Source organism: Asterias rubens, chromosome 12, assembly GCF_902459465.1.
Source record: "Asterias rubens chromosome 12, eAstRub1.3, whole genome shotgun sequence".
Lineage (NCBI taxonomy): Eukaryota > Metazoa > Echinodermata > Asteroidea > Forcipulatida > Asteriidae > Asterias > Asterias rubens.
In genome coordinates this window covers 15,980,061-15,997,738 of record NC_047073.1, presented here as the reverse complement: position 1 = coordinate 15,997,738, position 17,678 = coordinate 15,980,061, and the positions used below count along the sequence as shown (strand labels likewise).

The following is a 17,678-nucleotide window of genomic DNA, read 5'->3' as shown; positions in this document are numbered from 1 at the left end:
CCCTAGCCGTAGCTATAGCCGAAGTCGCCAATTCGGACACGGCCTAAGACTCTGCCTAAGGCCAAGACCAGGGCTCCGTGGCCTCTCAGAGAAAGGTTAATGCTCGGCTCAATTTTAAGGATAAAGTTTCACTAGGCACTAATAACTTGAATTCTTGTGCATTTTATCTTTTTATATCGCAGAATTCACAGACAATCAATTGAACATCCAGAAACAAATTGGCTTCCATTTATCATGTTTGTAAGTCTCAACAACATTGAATAATTAATAGTAATGGTATTTACAGTGATGTATCAAACGTTCTTAAAACATTAAAAATACGAAAAAACAATAAATTATGTTTTGAGTTAAACGTGCTCTGCAAAGTTTTAAAACGATGAATGTTTTGTGTAAATTATCACATATTCGTGAATTTGTAAAGACACTAAAATGAGTAAAAAACATAAACATCTAATGTTATGTTTCTTAAAAATCTACCCACAGCTGTTATTGGCCGAAGTAATTTGTCAAAAGGCCTTTGCCAAAACATGCAGTGATACATGTATGAAAGGAAGACCAATGTTCAAACACTAGAATTAAAAAAAAGTTCTTCTAAAAATGTATGTCAAAATTTGATTGCTTTTTAAAATCACTTTCAGATAAAAAATGTAAAAAAAGAATGGAAGATTTCCAGATTTGTTACGCCTGTTTATGGATACACATGTTTTCATAGAAATGTTTTTCTAGGAAAAAATCAGTTTGTTTTCATTTTCTAGTAATGGGTTTAATTTCAAAAACCCACTCTGTCGTTACATGGTTGAGAACTTATCATTGGATTTGGAGATCCTGGAAGTAGCTGTTGGTCTTGTTGGACTAGTGGCTTGTTTAGTACCAACGCTACATGGCCTCTGTGACCCCGGAACGGTACCAACGCTTCTCTTCACCGTACTAGGGCTCTTAACCCCCACCTTGCTCCCGCGGCTCGCCTGGCGTAAGGAGGCAGCACCTCTTGGTGAGGGGCTTTTCAGACCAGATGTCCGCAGCGATGTGGTCGAAGAGCTTTGTTGGACAGGGCGGGCAGGGTAGAAATGACGGAAGGTCGGGGCACGGGAGTTGGGGCTGACCGACCGGCTGCGACTTGACCCATGAGAGGTCATTGACCTGAGGTCACTGAGGGAGCTAGCTGATGATAGCGATGGAGAAGGGGATGGGGAGAGGCTTGAGAGTGACGGACTGGGTGACGGACTGGGTGAGGCTGGCCCTGGGGATACAGCACTCCTGGACAAGCTGTGTGGCAAAAAAACATAAATTATGATTAATAAAATATTAAAATGAAGGCCCTGTGAAATTTACGCCAAGAGTGCAGCCCGAGTCACAGCTTTGGCTTTAGTCACAAACAGGTAAAAAGAATAAATTCACCAAATCTGTTATTTATAAAGCATGATTAGAAAGAATATTAACCAACGTAAGGTCAGTGCAGGATAAAAACCAGGGCCCAATTTCATAGAGATGCTAAAGCAATTTAAGTAGCTAAGCACAAAATAATAATGCTTAACCAGAATAAGGTTACCAGCTAAATACCAAGTCAAACGACCAATGTGTGACTGGTATCCTGCTTGTTTCTGCTTGGCAGAATATTGTTGAAGCAATCATTCTCTGCTTAAGCAGCTCTATGAAATATGGCTCAGAAGAGTGAAACACATAAAAAGAGGACATTTTATTATTTCCACTGAGGCCTGACTGAGAAGGTCTTCCAGCCTTGTGACACTTCTTGAGGGTGATGGAGGCAATTTTCACCATGCCACCGTCTCCATAGCCTTATAGTGCCCCATGAAATGTTTCAGTAAAAATTGTGTATTTCCCTCAGGTAAGTGCAAAAGAACAAATAAAACACAACTTAAAAGCACACACTGACAAGATAAAAGTGGTTTAAGATCAAAAAGGTCAGTTTAGAAACTTAGGAGTAACATAAACTGAATAAATCGTCAACATGTCAAAATAGTGTTAGTGGCTAAAAAAATCTCTGGTCACAATACACAAACACTGTTTCTGCTTAAGCCCCTTAACTGCTTAACAGTAAAATGTCTCATTTACTGCCTTGCAAATAAACATATTGGTAAGTGTTGGAAATAGCTCATAATTCTCTGTTGGCCCAGCTGGTGATAAAATTTGTCCATGTTTTCAATCTCCTACCACTAGAAATGAGAGTATACAAAAAAATACATTCACTTATTGTTTATATAAGAGCTGGCAACATTTGTATCTTGCAAGAACATGGAAAGATTGGTTTTAATTCAGGGAACCTCCAGCAGAATCAAGGAAAACAGTTATGCAAGTACAGGTTTCCCAGCGGGCAGGCACTTACAGTGTTTGAGTATTCTGTAGGGATATAAGCCAAATCAACAAACAAAAACAAAAACAAGCTTCTCACAATTACAAATAAAGAAATATTGTAAATACCCAAAAGACTAACAAAGAAAGACAGCTCTTTTGAGGAGGATTGGAAACGGATTGGGATAGGTGCCAGGGACAAGGATGATAGTCAAGTACCCTTTCACAATTTCTCAACTATTGGTCAGTCCAACTGAGATGGTGAAAAATAACCAAATCATTAGCAAAGAAATAGAAGTAACTTTCAGTCATCAAATTGAATTCTATCAAAAAGGTTCTTCATCGATGCTTATTAAAAAGAAATGTTGCTGCCTTTTCCATGCAGAACAAAAGAAAGAAAACCAATTTGGAACTGGAAAGAAAAGTTTTCTTGAGGTGCTTCGTGAAATGTGCAGACAAAACACAATGAGAAGAAAACAGTTTGAAAAAAAACCTTTGTTAGTTTGTTTTTCTAACAAACCTGCATTGTTACATCCTTAGGAGCTGTCACTACTTATTTATGGTAGAGCATGAAAATATGGATAATAAGAATGGGTTAATTTGCATAAAAGGTTCATGGATATTAATGAGCAGTAATTTGCATAAAAGGTGCACGGATATTAATGAGCAGTAAGTCTCAACACAAACACAGAGGATTGATCATGCTTTAGACAATAGTGGTTATTGGATGAATTACATGTATGAATATTAATGAACTGCTATGGTAAATAAACCAGGATAATCTATTACCATAAATATTCATAATGGTCATGAATACTAATGAGTATTATTTCCTACTGCAGACGACGTGACATTATTACACAATACAAATGTAGTTGCTGTTTACTGTACATGTGTAAAATTTAGTGTCCATGTAATTTCAAAGTATATTTTGATCTTAACATTGAAAAATGGGCGACAACTTCTCTAGTTGAGACTGCAGAAAATGCTGCTTAGTAACTTTCTTTGCTGAGCTGAAAATGAGTGAAGGCAGCACCATAAACTTTATGGAATGTTGTCTTGTAACCTATTTCTGCTTAACAAGATTAATATCCAAATTACGTCACATGCATAACGGTTAGTATGGATGACTTTTTTTAATGAGGTGATCCTAAAAATGTTATCTAAAGAAGGATAATGTGAAATGAACAGGGCATGGCTTTAATCCATTGGGGATATTGACAATTATTTTTCTAAATATGATTGGAAGAAAATGAATGATATTGCAGTTAGTTACCATGGAATCAACCCAAATGAAATCATAAACTCAAACAACAAAACTCACTTTATAAAGCTATAAGTATAAGCTGGAAATCTGTTAAACAATAACATGCCATCAATAGATTCATTGTCAATAATGGTCAATCAAAATTACATGTATCAAATGGAGAAAGTTAATTGACTGTATTTTTGACGCCATGAGGGGGCTTTCAAGAGTGAAGCTCCATGCATCACAATGTAAGTGTTAGCTTATTTGACTGCATGTACATTGTTTTCTTGTATCAATGGCCAAAAAACACAACAACAATGGAAAAAACAATTTGTTTTACTTATCGTATCACGTAATTTGCTTCGCACATGCCCTCATGCGGTCAAAATGAATATCAAATTTAAACAGGCCATTGTAAAAATGTATTAAATTGCAAAATGTGTGACTGGTTTGGATAAATAATTTCTGTCGATTGATCATGCTTTCTGTTACTGAAATGAAAGGAGATGGACAAATACGGGTAAATGTCCATTGTCTATATGGTTGGCTCTGGGCATGCACACATTTCCGAGACCAATGGCTTGACCCAGTATGTCTGCTGCCACCTAGTGTCCTGAAATGTCTCCCTCGATATGCAAAATACTCGGGGAAGACTCAACAAACTTCACCAAAGTCCAGTTCACACAAAGTGAAACATCATCAAGATAAACACAGCAATATGAACAGTAGATGTTTAGATTGTTTTTGAATACGAGTATACTTCAAACGTAAAACTTGTGGAAAATTCAACTTAAATAAAGTGATTCAGTAAATAGAACATATATAACTATATACTTATTGTTACAATGAAATTGTGAGCAACCAATGTTTTCTGAAGCATCTAAGAGCTCGAAATCTCTCAAGGTTATTTTTTTTTATAGAAAAATGCCAAGTCAGATAAATTTTCACGATTTAATTTCTTTTTTTTTTACAGAGTTGAGCATTTTCCCTAGATGTAGTCCAGTAGCTGGGACCAATTTCACGGCTGTGGTAGCGAATTATTTGCTTACGGCACCATATAAAACACAATGTTGTATGGGCTGTAAGGGTAGAATTTAGCGGTAAGCAAAGCCCTGAGCACAATTTCATAGAGCTGCTTAAGCACAAAAAGTAGCTCAGCGCAACAACAATTATGATTACCAGAATAATGTTACCAGCTGAAACACGATGTTACATTGCACAATGCAACTGGTTTATTTTTGCTTAGCAGAGAAATGTTAAGAACAAATTCCATTCCAGGATACAGGACTGTGAAATTGGACTATGGTCAAATCAGACATGATATTTGGCTCAAGAAAAAAAAAAAGGCAGCGTGTAGCACTTGCGTGCTTGGAATGGTCTATACACGTACATGACGGCCAGTGTGTGCACGCATGCAGTAACTGGGTTATAGAGTTTAACATTCCATGCGCTAGTACAGGCCTGCTAAGATCACAATGGCCGGCCCCTTAAAGTAGGTAGACAATCATGCATGTCTGATGACAAATGTTGCAAACAAACTTCAACAGATTCCATTAAAAATCAAAAACAAACAAACAAACAAACGACAACAAAAACAACATCAACAATTGCCAGCAAGGGCTTACCTTGGTGATGCACTCTGTGCTCTTCTTTTCTGTTTAGTGGAAAGAGGAAACAAGAATACTGTAAATTCATTTTGAAGAAGATAACACCTCTATTTCACCATAAATTATAGGAAATAAAAAAGTAGAAAAACAAGGGGAAAAAAAGCTTTTGTGCGGTTCCATATTACTATTGATGTATTAAAAGCAGAAAATAAGGAATCTGTGACTTTTTGTTTCTGATAATATTGGAAAACAACAAGTAAAACTGACTGGGTGAAATTTAATTAATTTAGGTTGATTGAAGATATTTGACTTGAGTGGGATTTACACCCAGTCTGGTTTTCTAATTCACAAAAAAACCATTTACATTCAGACTGTTAAGAAAGTGGATAAATAACTTACCGGGCTTCCAGCTTGCTTGGCAAAGTTGAGTTGTGCATAGAGAAGAACTCCGATGTTTTTATGGCCTGCTTCCATAGCAATAGAGAATGCACTGCTTCCATCCTAATGGTACAAGAGATAAAAAAAAAGGATTCACTGACACGATAGACAATTCCTTACAGTTATAGAATCCGTCTTACATTTTTATTTCTGTTTATGAAAGATCTTCATGGGCCATGTCACACCAGGCAATGTACAGTCGACCAGTTCCAGGCAATTTCCATGAAGAAAAGACATTCACGTTTGAACGTTCACAGTTTTTTCTTGGGGATCTTAAAACATTGTTTGAAAAATGACTCAAGTGCTACCAAAGTGTTCCTGTAGCATGTTCTGCAGTTGGTTGCCGCCAGATTGCTTGTAAAAGTTGCCTCGTGTGACAAGGCCCTAAACCTCACAAGGCCGAGCGGCCATTCCAATGTGAGGGCAAATCTTAAATGATTTGGGCTATCAATCCAATTCAACTGCCACCAGGGACACATTGCCACCTACTCCTGGGATGGGGCTGAAACAGGATTATCCCCTTGACAGTCCTTAAAGATGTAGGCATGGGTATCATCCACTAGGAGCCTGCCTGCCAGGTAGAGCAGAATGCACTACCGCCCAACCTTTTATGGTCAAATGCCTTGTTTAAGGGCACAAGTGTCATGACCGGGATTTGATTGAACCTCTTAACCCTGACACGCCACCTCAGGGAATGAGGTTTACTGACTCTCTACATCATTTCAAATGGATATCTAAAGGTTTGGTCAAAACAACGGTCGAATCTTTTCATCTCTAGTGATAGCAAATTTGTCTCTTTTGGGAGATCAGTATACAATCTTGAAATCAGGCAGAATCCTAACTTACATTATCCAGGAGCGCTGGGTCGCACTGCGGATGAGCCAGAAGCACTTTCACAATCTCCTGGTGCCCATGTTCACTGGCGCACATCAGAGCTGTAGAACCATCCTGTCAACATAAACCAAACATGTCACATTAAGGCAACGGTTTTCAAGTTCTCACATCGGCTCAAGATGCTCAGTACAACATTTTATACTTTCTTGAGTTTGGTTTAAACTTCCCCATAGACTTTAAGCTTTTCTAATGGTAGTGCCCTTTGCAAAATGAAAATGGCCTTGCCCTCTCAAAGATGAAAGTCCAGGCATGACTACTAAGCTTTAACCCACTTTTTAATACAAGGAGCTACTTAAGAAACTCTCGGGTTTTCATGACTTCATTAGAACTATTAACTCCATAATCAGGCATCCTGGTTCCTGATAAGAACATCTCTGAATCATCAAGACTAACCCCCACCCATGGATCCTTATCAAATCCTAAAGTCCTTGGCTCTAAGCTTCCTAAAATGTCAGACCTTACCCCGGATCGATTACATATAGAGCCAACGCGTTGTACCCGGTGACTAACTTGTGATTTGTCTGTACACCTGCAGAGGTGTGAACTCAAAGTGTGAGAAATCATGTTCCAATGGGTTTGGAATAAAGGCACAAACCATAGAAGTCTACCTTTTTCTGGTATGATTATGGAAAACTGTAACAAAATCTTGGCAAAATGGGGAGTAGCATAGAAATGACCCTCATGGGGCATTCAACTTGGGAGGATTTACAAACTATTGTCGTCAGTCCCCATTCTTAATCCCCCACCTCTCACCTGTCTGATATACCCACATGGCTCTACCTGGCACTGTACATTGGCGCCATCTCTATCTCTGCTAATCTCCCTCTTTACATGTATGCCCCCCTACATGTATGTCTCATAGAGGTCGTTCAGACACAGTACTCAAGTTGGTTTCAAGCAGTTTTAACTTTGCGTGTCTGAATCGGTCAGCGAGGGTGGTTAAACCACTTTGGGTTTATCTTTAAGCATGGTGTGTGAACAGAATAGAAAAGTCCACATCCGGTTTTAAGTCCTCACAGGTGACCAGTTACCCAGGACATGTGGCCTAACCCTCCATAAATTGTGAAAGCGAACATCTTTTGTACACGCTTTTAGCAGATGTTAATGTGTTGGTTCATAGTGCTGTGTGACCTCCCTCGTGTGACCCCGCTGCTCGTAAAGTTAAAACGGTTTGTGTCTAACTCAAGTACACTGTCTGAACATGTACTCTAGAATGATTCTTTACCTCATCTTGTATGTTAACATCGGTTCCCGCATCTAGTAGTAGCTTCACCATGTCCAGTCTACCATGACTCACGGCTAACATTAATGCTGTCTGCCCAGCCTGTATACAACAATTAGAAACACTGTGATCAGAACAAAATATTCAAATGGCTTTATAACCCTAACTCCCATTCGGCCATATGTGACCTCAATCCTCAAATTTCCTCTCCTGTGTCACTTGACATCAACCTGTTTGGACTTGGATAAGATTGGAAGGCCTGACCCAGATTGAGCCTTGCGCTTGACTTGCATGGTCTAGATGCAACAAATAATATTCAAAATGGGCATTCAAATTTCATTGTTTACATTCCATCGACGGCAGGAACAATAATAATAATAATACAGGAGGCTGACTGACGTGCCTGAGAAAATAATTTGCAAAGGACGGTGCCAAAGTGTTAACAAGGAGCAGGCATACAAGGGTCTCTGGGGTTAGCCACATCGACCCAAATGACCGCTAAGCCCAGCCTGAGATTGAAAAGTGTTTGATTTTTCCGGAGGGAGGAAAACCTTAGGTCACAGAGAAAACTCTTGTGGCACATGAGAGAACCAACTGACAACTTTCTATGACCTCACATATGGCCCTAGCCAGGAATCAAACCAGTGCAAGGGTGGAAAGAAGCGAGCACTTTAATGAATGTAGCACAGTTTGGCTTTCTTTACATACTGAACACCTTAACCATGATAAAGTACATGGTTCTATCACAGGTGTGCACTTTCTGCTAGATTGATGACAGCATGCATGTGTTTGACTGGTTTCATTTAACTTGACAGAGCATGTACTATCAGGATTAGGGATGGTTGCACATGAAGGGATCAATGTGCGGCAAAGAGAGAAATGAAAACTCGACATTAACCCTTAATGGGGTACATTCAGTTCTGTATAATCATCACCATATTAGCCCAGACACTGCTAATCCTGATGGTTCGTTCTGCTGTAATCATGCTAAGCAAATTATAAAGAAACAGAAACACTTTTGCTTTAGACTTTTAGATTCTAGGACATTGCACTGAAAAAGCCAGTTTGGTCAATACCTTTTCTTTGACCCCCTTATTTGAGTTAAAGTTCGTTTGCTTGTTTTGTTTGTTTGATTAGATGATCATGGCGTTACCGCAAACCTGTCTTACTTCCACCATGCCGAGTTTCAAATCCAAAACAATAGCGGAAATTTTTTTTTCATACCTGTGTAGCTCGTACATTCACATTGCCGAGGTGAAACAGCTTAGCCAGTGTCTGGCGTTGTTTCTCGCTCTGGAGGGTCGCTAAGGAGGCTAGCATGATTGCTGTGTAGCCGGCTCGGTTTGGTTGATCTACATCACATACTTGGGCTTCTAAGAGGAGGTCTGCTATGGTGAAGTTACCATGGGAGACAGAGTAATGCAGCGCTGTGTTCCCCTGTTTGGAATAACAACAATAAAGTTACAAAACTACCATATTGGTTAACAAATCCATAGGTTTCCTTGCAGGGAATTAGGTTGGCTTAATGGCTTCTTTTCCTGGCTTTTGTTTCGGTGGACCCTGGTTCAGACCGGCGCCTTGCATGCGGACTGGGTTTTCAGTCCTTACCTGATTGCATGGGTTTTCCTTATTGGGGTTGCCTCACACATCTAAAACCAGTGTAATAAAATAAAGTAGTGAACAAAAATAAAGCAAAGATTGTCATGAAACCTGTCACAATAGAGAGGCATGAAGCAGGAACTAATGCTTACACATTTTCTGCAAAGCAAAAAGGAGCATGATACCAGCCATAAACAGTACATGTGACATGTTTTGGGTTGGTAACCTTGTTCTGGTAATCCTAATTATTTCATTCTTAAGCAGCTCCATGTAACATGGCCCTTGAGGTTTTCAAAATCTCAAATTCTCAAAAGTTACGTTTTCCATTTTTTTCTGGGATCGGTGGTGATGGGTCACGATGGAACTGACTAGTCTTGGTGCAAGATGTTCTTGTTGAGTTGGTAAACCTCTATGGTAATATAGGCCCCATTTACTCAACGCTATAGTTGAGTGATAGTGAATAACAACGTCTTGCAACGATACTACCAACTGACATGACTGAGGCTTTATTTTTGACAGAGTGCCCACTGTCACTCTGCAGATCTTTGTCTATCTGTTTATCATTGGTAACTTTAGATAAAGCAGTCTGGAAAACTACATTGATGGATGCATGTTGCTGATAGGCTGATAAAGCCACAACGCCATGTGTATATTTTCACATGAGTCACTAACAGCTTGGGCAAAGAAGGTTCCACACACATGCATGTTGTAAATCACCAACATGCCATGTAGTTCTTTAAAGAGATAGTACATGCACATGTACATCATGGTTTTTTTTTTTAAAGTAACATGGCTTTTTTAAAAAGTTTTTTACACAACAAAACCAAATTGAACCCAATGGAAAGAGCACACGGAAAGGAGTGTCCAGTTTTAGATTTTTGAGGGAAAACCCCAGAGAATTAATCTAGGGAGTAAGTACCCAAGCAGTCAGGTAGGGATTGAAAACGCAGTCCACATAGTGCTCCCGGCGTGATTCGAACCAAGATGGAAGGTGGTAAAGAAACCAAAACGCCAACCCGAACACCCAATCTCATTTCACGTATGCCTTTGAAAGGAACATCACCAGCTGCAACTGTTCTGTACTTGATTGGTCAACTTTAATTCATGAAAGAGTGAACTTTAAAAAGTAATTTGCCAAACCTCTACGACACATAAACCCCCTTTTCTACGAGTGGACTAGACTCACATTGGCATCCGAGATGTTGACAATCTTCTCCAGGATGGACTTTCCCATTTCTGCGAGGGCACTCAGGATGTCTTCTACCTGGTAAGGATCTGATGTCTTCTGGCTGGTCACACGGAACCACTCCTTTGTGATAGTGGAGAGGCAGGTTGTCTGTGTGATGGGAAGAAGGTGGCAGTATTTCGTGAAATATCACAGACACACATAATTATAATAACTGGAGCGACTCACGTAATTATAATAACTGGGGTGAGAGTCATTGCTGATAAAAATGTCTTAAACAAGGATTCCAACTTAGGAGGTTTGTTGAAATGATGGCATTTCAACCTTTTGGTAGCACCAGGGTTTTGATTTTACAGAGCTTTTAGGAACAGTGTCCTCAGCATGAGAGAAGTAGATCAAAGAACAGGATTTCTTTCCATGTGGACAAAATAACGACTGATTTTTTTTCAACAGGCAGACATAAAAAGTTTGAATTCAGAAAAAAGTCAGAATTAAAATCTGTTTCCAAAAAGCTCAACTTTTTAATTTTGCCATTTTACCTACTGTTTGTTGAGATTGAATAAATAAAAATAATAATAATTTTAAAAATTACATCCGCAAATCAGCACTGCACAGGCAGTTCAGGACAACCAAAATGGCCTCACCAAACAAGGACTGTCTGCTGTAAAGAGCAGAGAAACAAGACCTTGTTTTTAAGAATTCTTTCATTAATTTAACCACTTTAGGGTTGTTTGTCATTATTTTCCACAAACATGTGTAAAATTCTAATTCCCATTATGCAAAGAATACAATTATTTTGTTAGTGCTTACCATATCTTTAGCATTACTGTCACCTGACATCTCCATGAGTTTCCCGAGGGCGCTACACGCTTTGGTCACCTCAACAGGAAGCGTATACCTGTAGATGAAATATAAAGGTTGAAGAATTATCCTTAGAAGTGTACTGATTATTAAAATGCCTGAATTTGGTCAGTTTCACAAAGACAGTCCTAGGACTAGTCCTAACTTAGGACTAGTCCTAGGAGATTTTAAAAAACTTAAGGCTAGTCCTAAGAGGACGAGTAACCCATCTAAACTCGAGATAAGGCTAGTCTTAACTCGTTGTGAAGTCCACCCCAGACCTTATAACCAAAAACTCATCATCAATACCTCTCCCTGTCCACCGGTCTCATCCTCTCTGCATTCCCGTTCTTCTTCTTGCGTTGCCCTTTCTTAATGAGCTTGATGACTTTCCCATCGTAGGACCCTCCTTCGATGGAGGTAGACATCGTCTCAGACGACTCAGAGCTCTCCGTGGTGGTTTCTGACTCCGAGTCTGACGAGTCTTCACTTGAACTCATCACACTGAAAATTAACAACAACAAACTGAGATCAAGCACATTTTCTAGTTTTGCAAAGATCATTAAAACTATCATTCAAGAAAAATGAAAAACCTGTTAGTATCGGTGTACTCTCCTCCAACGCAGGCTCTTTCCACAAGTCACCACAAGAGACTGTGAAGTTCCACAGTACACAAGCCATGAGTTTTCCTCATAACAACAACCAACAGAAGAAGTCCATATCAGCACCTTGTAAAACATTACATGGTGCTATCAGAATTAGGTCTCATAATTCAAAACGTAGTCCCACATCTTGCAGGAAATACTGTATGTTACAGCGCCAGGAGCGTCACTGAGTGACGGACATGTGCGCTATATAAGAAGCCACAATTACTATTATTATTATTATAATCTAATGCTAGACTGGAAGGTGTACATGTATAATTTATGGCAGTATGCGGTACCTGTTTACAGATGGGTTTGAACAAACTGTTTACTAGTCTGATACAAGGATTCATGTTTCAGGAGGCATGTTGAAATGATCAAAATTCTACCCTCTAGTAACCCCTGGGGTCGATTTAACAAAGAGTTAGGACTGGTCCCAACTTAGGACTAGTCATAGGAGATATGAAAAAACGTACGGCTAGTCCTAAGTTAGGCCGAGTAACTCGTCCTAACCAGAGATAAGACTAGTCTTAACTCTTTGTGAAATCAACCCCTGGAGTTACAAGTTGCAAAGTGCCTCTGGCCGGGTGCAGTATCCTCAACACTAGAAAGTTTTGGGTCAAAGATGATTTCTTTGAAAATGAAAATGGCTACTTTCCTCACTAAGCTGATGTAAAAAGGTCTAAATTTAGATAAAATCTGAAGTTTCTCGTCCCTGCTGAAGGTAACTCATGAAAACCATAGGGACATAACTTGAGCAGCTCTTAAGCAACAGGTGCTTCAAGCAACACAAATCCAATCAGTGTACAATGTATGCCATATGACTCAAAGCCAAAGATTAAGTGATCATAAATTGAGTAAAAATAACTTTACTAAATCAACTGGTAGCTACAGATACCAGTATAGAATTTGATAGAAACCATTCCTTTAAAGGTTATGAACTTTGACACCAGACTTTAACAGAATTTAACAGATTCACACTTTTGCTCAGTATTTTTCTTGCTTCATAAGTAACTTGCAAAAATTAGCTAGTGGCTCGATGTTTCCACCCTAGCTAAGTCTTTCTCAATGTATATGACAACGGAACTTGTCATATCAACAAACAATTCAAAGCAAGATCGTAAAACAGAAGAAAAAATTAAGTTAACCTCTTTGATTCTAAGTCATAGCTAAACTTACACGTGTCCTGGCGCAGTGTTTGTCACCTCCTTCCTCAGCTCAGTCTCCCTCTCCTGAATGGACTGTTCCATCAGCGTGGACCCCTCTCTGGTCTGTGGACTAGACCCTGAAACGAAAAGCGTAATAGGACCCAGTGGTATCAGTTCTGCATCTACGGCTACAGTCAGGTTACCTGTAGACTTATTCAAGTCGGCCATGTTGTATAAGCTGCGTAAATGCGTGTATGTGTATGTAGTCATTGTAACGCTTTCTGGGTAAGTGAGTTTGTCCTTGAGTCGCACAGGAAGTTAAGTTTGGATTCACAAACGCAAGAAGAAAATATTCAGTGTAGATTTATCCAAGTCGGCCATGTTGTACAAGCAGCGTAAATGCGTGTAGGTACTCATTGTAAAGCTTTCTTGGGGGTGAGTGAGTCAGTCGTTGAGTCGCACAGGAAGTTAAGTTTGGATTCACAAACACAGGAAGAAAATATTCAGAGCACTGGTCACTGACATCATCTGGTTAGGTGATACGGATATATCCATGACAATTAATTTACGTCACGTTAACGGGATGTACGCTAAAGGAGCCTGATTAGAACCCGTTTCATCTTGTCAAAATGCTATGTGTGTACAATCGAAACTCGGGCTAGACTACCCCTTCCTTCTTTGGTTTATGTTTTTTTTTTAAATGGTCGCATAATGACAAAGGTTAACTTCTTAAAAGTTTCCAGAGGTAAAATTTGACACTGGATTGCCTGCCCGCGTCCAGTTGTTTTAGTGTCCGGCCAGCAAACTTTTGACTGGACAAGCACAGTGGTTGAATCCGCACGTTTACTATTATTTATAAATCATTCTTATTTACTCACACCATACCAAGCTTCAAACATTGCTTCAGCACGGTGGTCTTGTGCCTAACAGTACCTAAGGCAGTGTCCGAAACGACGACTTAGGCTACAGCTACGTCTAGATCAGCGCGTCTGTCAGTGTTGAAGAATAGGCAGACGCGCGCGATCTAGCCGTAGCTGTAGCCAAAGTCGCCGTTTCGGACACGGCCTTACTTTGTAATATCTTGAACAAAAACAAATCATACCCAACTGTTGACTTTGAGTAAGAAAAAAATACTTTTCAGTTCTATTGCGTAAAAACAGATGAGACAAATCTTCTCTTACAGATGTCTTAGTGTGATTAAACGCATGTTGCCAGGACTCAGGAATTTTTTCTTTGATACGCTAGCATATGCATGGGGAGAACCCTGCCATTAACTTTCTTTTAGAAATGTTCACAACAACGACAAGTGCCTTTAAAGGTTTTAATTTAATTAAGCCTTTTGTCATGTGTGAATTGGTAGCCTTTTGGGATTGCCTTTTGATGGAATAAGATTTCAAAGTGGAGAGGGGATTAGGCTTTAGGGTAGGATAGCAAATGAGTCATTTCTATTTAGGATAAAACAAAACATGGTTTTAGGGAAATTCATTGAAATATCCCTGCTACTGACAGATCAGCATGAACAAGTCAATTAACTGTTTCCTGCACTAATTTTTAGTGATAAATTGATCATGGACTTATTAACAGTTTACTCATTTTTCACGAATGGTGACTCCCAACAAATTAGGTCACAATAGCACTCTCAATGATCCTTTTCCTTTTCCTGAAAACTGAGTGAATGTACGTATTTATTATTTTTTTTAACCACTGTTTTTGAACCAGTTGCTAGTGACCGGTCGGTGCATGTGTGACAATTGTATGCTATGCACTTACTGTACCTGACATTCACAAAATGAAAAACTGTCAACAGAGTTCAAGGAACACGTTGCCTTGGATCGGTCGAGTTGGTCTTTGAAAAGTGTTTGAAACCGTTTGTTTTAAAATGCATGTGGTTAGAAAGATATTTTAAAAGTAGAATACAATGATCCACACAAATTTGCCTCGAAATTGCGTGGTTTTCCTATTACTTTGCGAACTAACATGGTCGGCCATTTGTGGAAAATTGACTCCCATACAATATAAATGGCGACCGTGTTAGTCGCCGAGGTACGTAAAAGGAAAACCACGCAATTTCGAGTGAAACTTGTGTGGAACATTATATTCTACTTTTGAAATATCTCTCTAATCATATATGCATTTTATAACAAACGGTAAAAACGCTTTTCAAAGACCAACTCGACCGATCCAAGGCAACGTGTTCCTTTAACCTTGCTGTATGCAATAACAGCAAAGACTACTCTAGGTTTGCATTTGTGACAGTTTTTTTATCATGAATAAAAATTTCTGATGGTTTACCCAACCCAACTCAAGCCAGAAAGTGCTTCAGGCAAAACCTTTTACAAATTATGTATGTTTGCATATGGATAAGAAAAAAGCGGCCAATTGCTATGTGCCACATTGGCTGCATTATACAGTAGTACATTCAAAGATTTACAATATTATGCTAGAAATTGGCAGTTGTTCAGAAGGTGGTAGGGTGTTTGAATTGTTGTCAAAAATCTGGAGGAGTTATGTCGTTGCAGAAAGAATAATCAGCAATTTTCACACGAACAGTTCTCTATTTTAACATTTTTTAAATCCCTTTTTCTCAAACCACATACCTGTAGGCCAACCTTTAAAATGTTATGAGCTCAACAGCTGCAGTCCTTTATACCAATAAAGATTTTACGGTCATCAAATTTTTGAGTAATTACCAAAAGTATACCTTCCCTAAAAAAATCTTAAAATGACGAGGGAAAAATATCAGTAAAATCCATTTTGTAAGACATAAGTGAATCTTTGATCTCATATGACTCGACATGACATGGCATGTAATACGATGATTCATTCATGTCCGAGTTGCCGATCTCATACTCAGATAGTATCATGAACAGGGTAGAAACTTGTGTCTATCTTGAGACCCTGAAGCAATGCAATATTGGAGCCTCTTTTTATCTTTGAAATACCCACTGATTGACAAACACAGTTAACACCCATCCTTCCAACAGTGTGTACTCAAGCATATTTGGATCTTAGGAAAAAAATGGAAGATTTTATCAAGTATGAGGACTGACCTACATGTAAACGTACCCATGGTGTAGGCTTTACAAGCATTTTCATGCTATTTAATAAAAAATAAAAATCAAGGGCAAGAAAGAGGGAAAAACAGACTAAAGTAGGAAAAATATCATGCTTGTAAAGAGCTTTAAACTTTTTAAAGAAAGGCTATACCTTCGGTAATTACTCAACAAACTAATGACCATAACAACTTTTTAAAGAGCACCATGTGGCTATGTGTGTGCATGTGAGTACATGTGCATGTGATGCCGACTAAAAAAAAAATAGCCAAATATTAACAGAGTACACAAAAAAGGAAGTGTTTTAATTGCTACTTTAAAGCTACAACTAAGATAAGAATTAAGGAAGTTCACTTAATCAATCTGGGGAATTCAGGGAGCTTTAGGGTTTATTTTAATCTGGATGAAACTCATAAATGGTTGAATTTGAGTTCTCTGTGATGATTTTAAGCTTCGGAGGCTCACCGGGGTAGATAAAGCATGTGCTTTAGGGGAATCAATGGATTAACAGAAATACAAAAGACTTTCATTTATAGGAATGGAGGATGTAGGATAAGATAGCAGGGCAGGACGACATGTTCAAAAATAAACATTGTCAGGCAAAAATAGTTAGGCAGATATAAAACAGAAGTGAAAGTGACTGTTCATTTGAAGGAATTGGGGTTATGATGAGATTTCAGGTTAGGACATGTTAAACCATCAACACTGAGGGCAACTCTGGTCTGGGTGGTTCAGAATAATATGCACTTAACTGGTTCAAATCCCGCTCTAGTCAGATTGTCTGAGTTCAACACTAAAATATTTTGTTGTTGTTAAAGGTCTGGGAAGCCCACTAAAAGTAAAAACAAAAGTAAAAAGAGACAAAATCTCCACACGTCCCCTTACCTGCAAGTATTGCATGTAAATTAGCAAAGCCATCCGTCATGAAGTCATCCTCCTCATAGTCTAGCTCCCTGTCTCCTCGCCCTGTCTTCTCTGTCTTTGTCTGGAGAGACTGGGATGTGGTCTTAGTGGTCCTTGTTGTCATGGTGACGCTGGATTGATGAATCGTCTGCAGCTCACTGGACGAGTGGCTAGATGTTGCCATGGAGATGACTCGATCTGTTAAAGACAATTTAGGAATCAACCCCCAAAAGAATGTAAGGAATCGATCTTGGCTTTCAATAACTTAAACAAAAAATTTGAATACTGGCGTGGAAGAGCAGTCTAGGTCTAGTTCATCTGGTGTTGTGGTTACTTGAAGTGTTTTGCTTCGGGACACACGTATCAAGACCTTGACTCGAACCCTGATCAGAAACACCAAAGCTAGCTGTTCGGTACAGCCCACTTGGCCTTGACATACCACAGACCCCACATGGTTTCCAAGCTGAATAAATTAGTGTTTGGTTTTCAAGACTCCCTTGCTTGCGATATTAAAAAAAAATCAAATAATTTCTATTAATTACTTCGCATGTGTAGTCCAGTGCTAACTATTGCAGAATTATCTTT

The 17,678-nt window shown here is 39.0% G+C and overlaps 1 protein-coding gene across 2 annotated transcripts in view; it reads right to left on the bottom strand.

The window, feature by feature from the left end:
- LOC117297427 (KN motif and ankyrin repeat domain-containing protein 1-like) overlaps positions 1–17,678 on the bottom strand; it is a 67,247-nt gene continuing 49,569 nt past the window's right edge. For both annotated transcript variants that reach the window (XM_033780463.1, XM_033780464.1), the window contains 12 exons: positions 17,076–17,291; positions 13,169–13,274; positions 11,655–11,849; positions 11,316–11,403; positions 10,506–10,655; positions 8,945–9,157; positions 7,724–7,822; positions 6,451–6,552; positions 5,566–5,667; positions 5,185–5,213; positions 3,635–3,664; positions 1–1,266 (listed from right to left, as the gene is read on the bottom strand). In XM_033780463.1, coding sequence (XP_033636354.1) covers positions 789–1,266; positions 3,635–3,664; positions 5,185–5,213; positions 5,566–5,667; positions 6,451–6,552; positions 7,724–7,822; positions 8,945–9,157; positions 10,506–10,655; positions 11,316–11,403; positions 11,655–11,849; positions 13,169–13,274; positions 17,076–17,291 — 1,808 coding nt within the window. In that variant the 3' untranslated portion in view covers positions 1–788. The remainder of the gene's footprint in view (positions 1,267–3,634; positions 3,665–5,184; positions 5,214–5,565; positions 5,668–6,450; positions 6,553–7,723; positions 7,823–8,944; positions 9,158–10,505; positions 10,656–11,315; positions 11,404–11,654; positions 11,850–13,168; positions 13,275–17,075; positions 17,292–17,678) is intronic.